Source organism: Gadus macrocephalus, chromosome 1 (genome assembly GCF_031168955.1).
Source record: "Gadus macrocephalus chromosome 1, ASM3116895v1".
Classification (NCBI taxonomy): domain Eukaryota; kingdom Metazoa; phylum Chordata; class Actinopteri; order Gadiformes; family Gadidae; genus Gadus; species Gadus macrocephalus.
The window spans coordinates 24,461,856-24,473,218 of NC_082382.1; the positions used below are offsets into that span (position 1 = coordinate 24,461,856).

General features: G+C 41.4%; 1 protein-coding gene and 1 long non-coding RNA gene across 4 annotated transcripts in view; one reads left to right on the forward strand and one right to left on the reverse strand.

Annotated features, from left to right (window-relative positions):
• LOC132459286 (tumor necrosis factor receptor superfamily member 14-like) overlaps positions 1 to 10,525 on the forward strand; it is a 24,212-nt gene extending 13,687 nt beyond the window's left edge. For 2 of the 3 annotated variants that reach the window (XM_060053712.1, XM_060053718.1), the window contains 8 exons: positions 4,894 to 5,243; positions 5,454 to 5,579; positions 5,880 to 6,035; positions 6,209 to 6,296; positions 6,612 to 6,778; positions 6,926 to 6,951; positions 7,075 to 7,111; positions 8,706 to 10,525. In XM_060053712.1, coding sequence (XP_059909695.1) covers positions 5,099 to 5,243; positions 5,454 to 5,579; positions 5,880 to 6,035; positions 6,209 to 6,296; positions 6,612 to 6,778; positions 6,926 to 6,951; positions 7,075 to 7,111; positions 8,706 to 9,043 — 1,083 coding nt within the window. In that variant the 5' untranslated portion in view covers positions 4,894 to 5,098 and the 3' untranslated portion in view covers positions 9,044 to 10,525. Of the gene's footprint in view, positions 1 to 1,963; positions 2,198 to 4,893; positions 5,244 to 5,453; positions 5,580 to 5,879; positions 6,036 to 6,208; positions 6,297 to 6,611; positions 6,779 to 6,925; positions 6,952 to 7,074; positions 7,112 to 8,705 lie in introns of those variants that run through there. The other variant, XM_060053704.1, reaches the window with a different exon arrangement.
• On the reverse strand, positions 131 to 1,596 carry LOC132459434 (uncharacterized). The gene is made up of 2 exons (XR_009526238.1): positions 973 to 1,596; positions 131 to 858 (listed from the first exon to the last, which is right to left on the reverse strand). It is a non-coding gene; the product is annotated as an uncharacterized LOC132459434 (long non-coding RNA).
• Positions 10,526 to 11,363: the final 838 nt, after the last annotated feature.

Genomic DNA, 11,363 nt, shown 5'->3' on the forward strand with positions numbered 1-11,363 from the left:
AAGTTGATACTTTGTTTCATTTTCACTTGTTTAACCTTTGTGTCGTGTTCGTTTCCCCCCCTTACTTTGGTGCTCCCGGTCAAATTTGACCGGTCTGTTTTAACTGCCCTCACATTAACAAAAAAAACAATGATCATTACCTAATTTTATTGAACTCCCTTTTAACCTGTAAACAATGTCTCAGACTACTGGTTTACATGAATTACTGCAGTGAATAGTCACAGAAATTGAAAGTTGTATTCCAAAATTAACATTTATTGTAAAAAAAAGAAAAGACAGAAAAATCAAAACAGACCAAATTCACAGAACATCAACATGAACACTGTGTGTGTGTGTGTGTGTGTGTGTGTGTGTGTGTGTGTGTGTGTGTGTGTGTGTGTGTGTGTGTGTGTGTGTGTGTGTGTGTGTGTGTGTGTGTGTGTGTGTGTGTGTTCAAACACAGGAGTGGCATTTTGCAATCAGGTCGCAGTGTGCCTTGCAAACGTTTGCATCACATTTGAAACATGTAAGACTTGTCTTATTGTCTCTGGGGGCACAGAGCTTGCGTCTCTTCCGTTTCTGCCCCTGTTTTGGGGGGCGAGCGGCCAGGGCAGTGGCTGGGGCTTGCAGACTCCTCACCAGACTGCCATAGGCTGGTGTGCGGGGAAGGTGCTGGCGCCGTTGAATTATAGGAGTCACTAAAGCTTTCCCAAGCTCTGCCAGGAAGAGTCTCCCCTTGAAACATTTCCCCTGATTCCAGGCTGGGTCGATCGCTGTCCACACCACATATGCATTACATGCAGACACATCAAGGATGTTGTGGAACACTGCCACAGGCCAACGAGCTGTCATTCACTTGCAGGTGTATGTACCAGTAAGCTGCAATGAAAGAAACAATGACTAGATTTGAAACAATATTGAATCTGTCTTACACAAAATGTTTTACGTTCATACAAGTAAATCAAATGCATGACAGATGAAAATCTACATTACCTTATCAAGGCAGTCAACGCCTCCTTTGTTTCTGTTGTAGTCCAGGATGAGCTGGGGCTTCCTGTGCTCTGCTTTGCTGACAGTGGCGTATTTGTGTCGAGTGCTCATCAGGATGACATTCTTATTTTTCTTGGGCAAATATGACACAAGACTGTGTCAGTGAAAGCAAATTTGGATGAGAGTGCATTTCTCCCTCTGGTCGAAACCAGTGCAGGGGAAAGTTGAGGCTTGTTCTTCCTCACTGTCGCCAGATGTAGGCTATTGTCTTGTCTATCAAAAACGTAGTCCGAAGATCCTCGGGTTCCGTCATCTCTGAGCTGAGCGGTTCGTCTGATCGACGCCAGGCGCATTCCCCTGATGGTTCTTTTCTTTACGGGTTTGAAATGTGAACCCGGTCTCGGTCCTCCTACCTAGGGGATACTGTCACACATTGAGATCGGGAGACTCGGTCCGATAAGGGTGAAGGGGAGACTTTGAGGCATTTTCATTGGCTTCGCTCAGCGAGCACACTGGACTTTGTTGGGCGGACCAACAATGTAAGAAAATTTGACAGAACCTCCGAGAGAAACTCACGGGGCTTCCTAGGCCTATATTAATTCAATCATGATGAATTTGATATGTATAATCCTGAAAAACATACAATCTTTAAACATAAAATAAAGCACCTTGTTTATAATAGTAAATGTATTTCAATGCAATAAATACATTTTAAATAAGAAAAGAAATAAGACACCAAGCAATGATGAGATCAGACCATCTCTTATCACAGTAGGCTCTTCCTCCAGCTATTTCAGTTCACCAATGTGTAACTAAAATATGTAATAATTAATCTAGACAAATGGTCTAACATGGAACAGAGTTAAGTTATATGTTGCAGGAGGTAGGCTCAGCTCAGAGTGGAACATCAGTTTCATGAGGGTCAGAGTCCACCTGCCAGATAGGTCACGTGACGTCGGTATCAACGGTAGGCATGTATTATATTATAGGACTATATAACCTCGGGCACTAACTTGGGCCTATTGTTAATCATTAAACGACACAACGCAGGGGCAAAGTGCAATACGTCTGCATTCTGTCCTGACCAGGATAATGGCAGCCGTCTCCTTACGTATTCAGTCTATCGGATAACCAACTACATTTATTTTTCGAGATGCTTTGAATAATGCCAATGATCACCGTCTTCGCGTTCAGTTTGTCTCCTATAGTCCTCGACATGGTAAATAAGGTCAGTCATAATCAGGTTTTATTCACTGTTGGTGTCCATCGACCTCATCCTCGTTTACACGCTGTAAAGAATTTTGAGGATTCTCAGGAACTTGTGTAACAGTGTGGGGCAAATTACGGATCTTACACACCTAGACATTTAGGCTACATTTCAGGGCATTTAGCAATTAAGGCTAAAAGCTTGGGATTTTTTTTCGTCTACCTGCCAGACGTGACCTATCTGGCAGGTAGACTCAGGGCCGGCCCTGACCAATTTGGCGCCCTAGGCAAGATTTTTGCTGGCGCCCCCTACCCCTTTGGATCGCACAGTAAATTCGACTACCAATGTTCATAAACTCAGAGAAGCTACAAAGCTTTTTCTTTGAGACTCTTTGATTTTAGATAGAAAATTAAACACACAAAACGTATTACAAACCAAGTAACAAGCAATGAATACAATATGGTATGCACAAAATACTGCAGACGTTAGAACTTCTAATAATTAAACACTTTGCAGTAAAAAGATGTCTTGCAAAACAAGTGACAATGAATCACTCATACAATAAGGTATGCACAAAATACTGCAAAGAAATGCATGATGTTTTCTAAAGGCATTCATAAGCAAAGTAATATATAAGAGTTGAGATTCAAATTATTGTAAATACAATTAAATGTAGTATGGTTTATCTAGTTTGGTTCTAACCAGAGATTAAACAAGCACTCAACTGAAGTGTTAAAAAAAAAACAATAATATATTATTATATGAAAGATATTGGAAATGTAAGATATGCAAACCACAAACTATCATCCAAATCAGCTTGAAAAAAAACACTGCTCCAACAATGGTTACTACAATGAATTGGATAATTTAAGGATAATACCCCCATTTTACTGTGGATTACAAACTGTTATGGATCTATGTACATAGCAGACATGTTTTGATTTTCATTGAAGCGTGGGGGTTTGGATTGAGCAGCGGACCAGCTAGGTAAAGAGCTGCCGTTCCTTTTCTTTTTTTAAAACAAACACTGCATGACTAGTTACACCGGTTAAGTTATTTTTACACGTTGCTTGGCAACGCGCTACACCCTGACAACTGTTGGCGGATTATTTGTATTTACTAAATAATAAAACCACATATTGCTTCGATAAGTGAATAAATTAAACCAATAGCCACGTATTAAGCGGAGTTATGTATAGGGAACAGTTAGCTCCAGAGAAATAAAGATATTAAGGTGAACAAGAGCCAGACAAAGTGACCAGTTGGCTATAGCCAACCAGGCCTACATTAAAGATAAACAAATTAAAGTTACTGCATTTCTATCTTTTCCCGTTTTTTCCTCCTCTTCTTTCGTTCTCTTCCTCCCCTGGGCGCCAGAGTGTTTAGGTTTCTTTGACATTGTGATGTGCAAATAGATAGCTTTCTCCTCTCCGGTCAGAATGATGTATCAAGTGGGTAATTAAGGTAACTCGTCCCTCCCAACCTCCCGATGCAGGTAGAGTCTATGGGGGGGGGGGGGGGGGGGAACTAGGGTGCGCTTTCATTTTACATGTTATGTTAGGTTGTCTAATATTTATTTCGACATAACTACTGGTACTAAGTAATATAAACATTGAAGTTAAAGTAAGATGAATACAGTATGCAAAAAAAGAAGAAAAAAAAGACTTTTTGGTGCCCCCTGCCGATGGATGCGCCCTTAGCATTCGCCTATACTGCCTATGCCCAGGGCCGGGACCCTCTGACCCTCATGAAACTGATGGTCCACTCTGAGCTGAGCCTACCTCCTGCAACATATAACTTAACTCTGTTCCATGTTAGAGCAGGTTTTTCTGATAATGCTGTGACCCATTCAATAAGTGCATCAATCAACTCATACAGAGATCATTCTTGTGTCAACTAGATAGCAACTCCATAAACAAAAATGTAGCTACACAATTAATTATTTAATTGAATCTAATGTTGTATGAAGTAGGATGAGATATGTCCGGCAACCACATGAAGACATGGGCAGCATATTACGTCAAGTATTTATGGACTGACGTCTGACCGTATTACAAAGTCAAATTGAGTTAGTGGTACACAGAAATACAATCGTTTTACATTCCTCAACATTGCACAAACCATGTCTTTTCATACACAAATGAAATATAAAATCAGTATCTTGGTATTTGTTCAGATTGTAGGATCAAGAACTTTGACAACCGTCACAACATTTCAAAGGTAGTGCAGTCAAGTGTAAAGAGTCAGTGTAAAGGAAAGTGCAGACTTTCAACAGCAAATAAAAAAAAAACCATGGCTATAACAAGTAAAATATTTAAAAAGTTGAGGCTAGATTGTATGGCTATCGGTAAAAATGAACATGAACAGAACATGGTATTTTTATACTTTTTTTGAATGAGGGAAAACTATTTAAAAACAACATCAGAGAGAGAGAGAGAGAGAGAGAGAAAGAAATGCAACATGAATCTGAATGATCAATGACAGATCCTAGAACCTAGATAACTACTGTTGCTGTGATAGAAGGGTTAGAAAATAGATCCCTCTTTTTCCCCGTTGGTAGTGCATCGCCCATATACACCGTCCACCCCGGCTCTCAACAACGTTTTAAGATTTTCAAACTGTATATTAGTTTGTATACCAGCGTGGCTAACACTATAAGGGAACCTTCACCTGTCTTCAGATATTTATTAACAGCTTGTGGTTTCCTCTCTCCCCAGATACGGCAGACCTTCAGTCCATTCAGAGGAACTGGGTGGCAGCATGTGGGGCCATATGTTTTGAATGAAACCATGTTAAGTCAAAACCATACACCTTATTCTTACCCCTTAAAAAGACACTGCACTGACACAGAGCCAAACACGTTGGCTGCCATCAAAATATGTTAAAACGTTTGATGGTTGAAGCTTAAACAAATTGGGAGCCATGTTAATTTCCAATGCTCAATTTCTGTTCATTATATATTTGGTTTTATTTCATTTAAATTTAATTGTCAATGCTATTGCATCAGCAAAGTGTCGCCAGGCAGAATACCGAGTGGGAGGTGAATGTTGTCCCACCTGTCCACCAGGTAAGAGACAATTATCTGAACTCGATAGAGTTAACTAGCGGTCTCATCAGGTTATAATTTTGTTGAATGCAGCCCACAGAATGTCTTATTAAGCTAGTTTGTTGTATAATTCATAAACTTGTATAATAATAAATTGTATATATTTCATTGGTATTCAATTAAATTCAATTAAAAAAATGTCTACACCGTCAATGGTTTTCTGTCCAACAGGAATGCATGTGAGTAGGCATTGCACAGAATTCAGAAGTACATCATGTGCATCTTGCACAGAAGGTACTTTCCAAGATGGCGACAATGGGCGTGAACAATGCTTTGCATGTCAACATTGTGATGCAGGTACATTTTCACTTTTCATCTCGTTATTTCACAAACCCCTTGATATAATTACAACTATCAGGGTTCAATACCCTGATGGCTCAGTGATATGTACCCATGTCATTTAAAACCCTTAAACAAGAACATGAATTAAATGAATGAGACACATGAGTTTGGATTAATGAGGGTAACAGATGCCTAGATGCCCCTTGAATGCACTGAATACTCCCCTTCTTTTCCTATCAAGTTATTCTAATCTAAGACTTCCTCAGACGACCTTCTCTTCCTCTCAGGTCCCTCTGAAACTGTTGTGATTGACAGGTCTCGCCCTGAAGGTGAAGAAGTCGTGTTCATCAACATCAGATGCTGTGTGTGAGGTCCTGGATGGATTCTTCTGTATTGACTCTAACAGAGGTGGATGTAGGGCCGCTCAGAGACACACGGTTTGCAGTCCTGGTCATTACATCGGTCAAAGAGGTTGGTGTCAAAACTCATATTCGGAATCAATTAAGCCCAGATCTCCTTTTAATTACAATTCTGTGTTTCCTTGTTCCTTCTTGGAGCTTCCATCAAAGAACTTTGATTAATTTCAGCTAAATGCTATATTTTATATTGCAGAAGTAAATATCCATATTTTTATATTCATACAGGAACAGCAGATAAAGACACAGAGTGCTTTCACTGTACTGATGGAACATTCTCAGATGGTGCATCATCATCTTGCCAGTCCCACAGAAAGTAAGTGAATAATATAGTTAATTGATCAATACAGTTAGTACATTAATGACACTTTGAGCAATAAGCCAGTGCATTGGTTTGAGTGTTGTTCTTTTTCTATTTTAATTTTTATCAAAAACAGCCAGGTATATAAAGGTATTTTGTATCTACCTGTCTCTCTAGCTGTAGGCCTACAGGCAGGTTGTGGACATTGGGGATCAAACCCACTACCTTTGGACAAGGAGTCCAACAGCCAATCTACTATCCTGTCCCCAGGCTAATAGATACACTACACACCCTCAAACTAAACCTGTTGTCTGGTCCTTCTCATTTCAGTTGTGAATCTGTGGGACTGAAACTGATGAGACCAGGAACTGATTCAACTGATTCTGAATGTGGAGAACATGGTGCACATGCAGGACTAGTGGCAGGAATAGTAATAGGAGTCATACTGGTAATGGCTTTAATAATCGTAGCCATTATTCTGGGGAAGAAAATAAGAGGTAAGTGTTGCATTGAACTAAAACGTATCATGGTTACATGAAACTCTAACATGTATAATTTTACATTAAAATAACATGTATCATGGTTTTGCTGAAGGAAAGTGACTGCTGTCCTGACATATTGCCATATTGTTTATCACTTTATAGCATTGATTCATAGAAGAAATCAGGAGGTAAGTGTTACTACTGGTTTGATACAGAACACAATAATATGTGTGACCCTAGCTGGCAGTGGTTAGATAATGACCTTATAATGACAAAATGTTGATGTTTTATTCACATTTCTTATTTTATAGAAAATGAAAACACAGGAACAACAGGAGATGGTAACTGGTAAGTTCTTATTCCACATGCATCACTAGGTATAAGTTAAGTTTTTTGGCACCACAACCCTTGGTCTCTTCAAGCCCTGTCTTCACAATGCCTTTAAAGCTTGTATTTTTTGCCACCAATTTCCCATCGTATATCAACGTCTTGCCGTCTTCCAATAGCCCAAACAAGTGCTTATTCCTCCAGAGACAAACAAGGGCAGCGCTTTGGACCCTTGTCCTTTCTTTAATAGGAATGCAAAATTCCCCTCTCAGTGCTTTAACAATGACATCATATGTCTCATCATCCATTTCTCGACTTCCATGGCCTTGAATGCAGTAACCAAAAGAGCCAGTGTGAATAGGACCAAGATTGTCATGCCCAGTTTCATTGTTCCTTTTCTGTGAATAAAACAAAATTCACTGAATCAGTAGACATTGAGGTGGGGTATGCAGAAACTCTTTATATTCAGCATCACTAGATTAATGTAAATATTTATTTTTAACAAATCATTTATGTACATACATTTTAGGATGTTGTGTACCCCTACAAATAATTTGATAACAAATCGTCTTCTCAACCGCCAGTCCACATCATACTTTCATGGTCCAAGTGGAACTTGAATCGGCGACCTTTAAGTCCCCTAGCCAAGTCCCTACGGACTGATCTATTGCCGCCCCAGCTAAAACATACAACACTATTCTAACAAACATCTTAAAACACAAGAAATAGCTGCTAGCTGAAACACAAACAAATAGCTGCTAGCTTAAACATACACATTATCCTACAAACATCTTAATACACATAATTTAAACAGATAAGGTGCATGGCTTGGTTTAACAAAGATATTAATTGAACTTTAAAGGTCACAAATAGGGCTGCTTACATGCAAAAGTCACAGTAGAAGTGAGCACGGCGTTCTCAGAGTCCCAACTAGTGGCTCAACTGTTAGTTCACATCAATAAAATGTGAGAGTGCAATTACTATTAAATAATACTTGGTTTCACAAATTTAGTTTACTAATGCACTGAAGCCCATGCCTTTTGCTTTTACTTGCAACTTTGTTTGAGAGGTTAAATTACGATAATGCAACACTTTTCTCACTATAGGCCTATGTGCTATTATTACATTATGAACTGTTATAACATTATGAGCGGTATCAATAAGGTTCTTAATGTAATAATTTATTACAGTATTACATTATGCTCAAAGCCCCTATTACGTTATGCGTCCGTGATTTTATAACATTATGAGCCGATTATTACATTATGAACTTTTATTACATTGAAATTATTACATTATGAGCCGTTGTGAGCCGTTATTACATTATGAGTCTTTATTTCATTATAAGTTGCAACAGGTGTGATCAACGGGCCTAGTTCAAATGACTCTGTGTGCTGCTTGCCGTCGCTTCCCTGTCGCATTGTGTTAAACCAGCCAATAGCGAGCCAAGGGGAAAAGCCAGCTTGGTGATTGGCTCCTGCAAAAACAGCAGAAATAAATGTATTGCTCTTCTCCAGAAACTTGTGCAGGGCGAACTCAAATCGCCGGCAGAATGGGAACGGCTACCCAGTCTAGCTGGCTGTATGTCCTGACTCTCTTCTGCCTTCTCTTCCAGTACCTACTACTGACTGTCCTGAACCAACCAGGGACCAACAAGAGCATACCATAACGATCCCTTCTGCCACTATGGATTATCAAGACGATGACCAGAGTCTAGGTCCAGCCCCTCCCTCAAGCTCCACACATAATGGATCTGTGTCAGTCTCCGTCCATCAGGAGGACCATCAGCCTGTCCACACCAAGAGAGACAGTGGAGCCTCCCGGTCCAGCCTCCTCAGTCAGGTGCGCTCCTTCACCTCTCAGTCAGCCAGCAGGTCTTATGTTCGCTCCAAGTCGGTATCAAGTCACTTTAAAGTCCCAAGTTTCCCTGGGACCGTGCAGAAGAAGAAGTAACGCCAGTTCTAGAAAATCTGGATCAACCTAAAAGTGAATCTGATGACTCAAACTCAGAAACTAGAGGAGGAGATACACCAGTCTGATTCCTTTCTGATGCCAGCTTTCACAGGAGAAGAGGCGTGGTGTGTTTAACATCATTATTTGATCAATCCTCACATTGTTCTTCTATATGTGGCTCACAGAGCAAAGACAAGCGAGGTGTTAATAAATAGTGTGAGGTGTGCTCTGTGAGGCGTCCTGGGATATGATGGGTAACGTTGGCTTGGGTCCAAGCTCCACCTCTCTTGGGCGACCGCCAAGGAAGATGTACAGAGAATGATGATATGGAGATGGAGATGTTGGGTGAGAGGAGCCACATGTCTTTGAGATCACGTTTTTGTGTGATTATTTTTTACAATGTTTTTGTGACATTATTTCTACCACTTGATTTAAATGTTTTAGTTATGAGAAAATCACGTGACACTAAAGTCACTCTCAGTCAACATGTGAGAGTGTGCGTCAGTGAGAGACATGATAGACCTTCAAGCCTAAATGGGTCTGTTGATTCTAGCAGGAGAACATCGGTCAGACAATGAGGCTACAAAAAGTCTGTGGGAGGCAGTCAGGGAGGCCTATATTCAGGTCAACTATGTCCCCGCAGCAGTTTCATGTCCTCTCAAGAGTAATCAGATGTTTTGACAGGGCTACACGACCTTTCCGCTGGAAAGATGACAAACTGGCTTCCATCAGGAACGTTTGGGACAGGTGGGTGGAGGGCCTACCACTGATGTACAATCCAGGCTCTGAGGTGTCAGTGGACGAGCGCCTGCGTCATGTAATGCATATGTGGTGTGGACAGCGATCGACCCAGCCTGGAATCAGGGGAAATGTTTCAAGAGGAGACTCTTCCTGGCAGGGCTTGGGAAAGCTTTAGTGACTCTGACTCCTCTAATTCAACGGCGCCAGCACCTTCCCCGCACACCAGCCTATCGCAGTCTGGTGGGGAGTCTGCAAGCCCTCGCCACTGCCCTGGCCGCTCTCCCCCCAAAACAGGGGCAGAAACGGAAGTGATGCGAGCTCTGTGCCCCTAGAGACAATGAGACACGTCTTACATGTTTCAAATGTGATGCATACGTTTGCAAGGCACACTGCGACCTGATTGCAAAAGGCCACTCCTGTGTGTGAACACACACACACACACACACACACACACACACACACACACACACACACACACACACACACACACACACACACACACACACACACACACACACACACACACACACACACACGTACGATGTGTTCATGTTGATGCTCTGACGTTCTGTGAATTTGGTCTCTGTTTTGGTTTTTCTGTCTTTTTTTACAATAAATGTTAATTTTGGAATACAACTTTCAATTTCTGTGTCTATTCACTGCAGTTATTCATGTAAACCAGTAGTCTGAGACATTGTTTACAGGTTAAAAGGGAGTGAAATAAAATTTGGTGATGATCAATGGTTTTTGTGTCAATGTAAGGGCAGTTAAAACAGGCCGGTCAAATTTGACAGGGAGCACCAAAGTAAGGGGGGGGGAAACGAACACGACACAAAGGTTCATGACCTGCCTCTGTACTGTCTAACCCCTACCTGCTCCTTAATGACCTGTCTCTGTACTGTCTAACCCCTACCTGCTCCTTAATGACCTGTCTCTGTACTGTCTAACCCCTACCTGCTCCTTAATGACCTGTCTCTGTACTGTCTAACCCCTACCTGCTCCTTAACGAACTGTCTCTGTACTGTCTAACCCCTACCTGCTCCTTAACGAACTGTCTCTGTACTGTCTAACCCCTACCTGCTCCTTAATGACCTGTGTCTGTACTGTCTAACCCCTACCTGCTCCTTAATGACCTGTCTCTGTACTGTCTAACCCCTACCTGCTCCTTAATGACCTGTCTCTGTACTGTCTAACCCCTACCTGCTCCTTAATGACCTGTCTCTGTACTGTCTAACCCCTACCTGCTCCTTAATGACCTGTCTCTGTACTGTCTAACCCCTACCTGCTCCTTAATGACCTGTCTCTGGACTGTCTAACCCCTACCTGCTCCTTAATGACCTGTCTCTGTACTGTCTAACCCCTATCTGCTCCTTAACGAACTGTCTCTGTACTGTCTAACCCCTACCCGCTCCTTAATGACCTGTCTCTGTACTGTCTAACCCCTACCTGCACCTTAATGACCTGTCTCTGTACTGTCTAACCCCTACCTGCTTCTTAATGACCTGTCTCTGTACTGTCTAACCCCTACCTGCTCCTTAATGACCTATCTCTGTACTGTCCAACCCCTACCCGGCCCTTA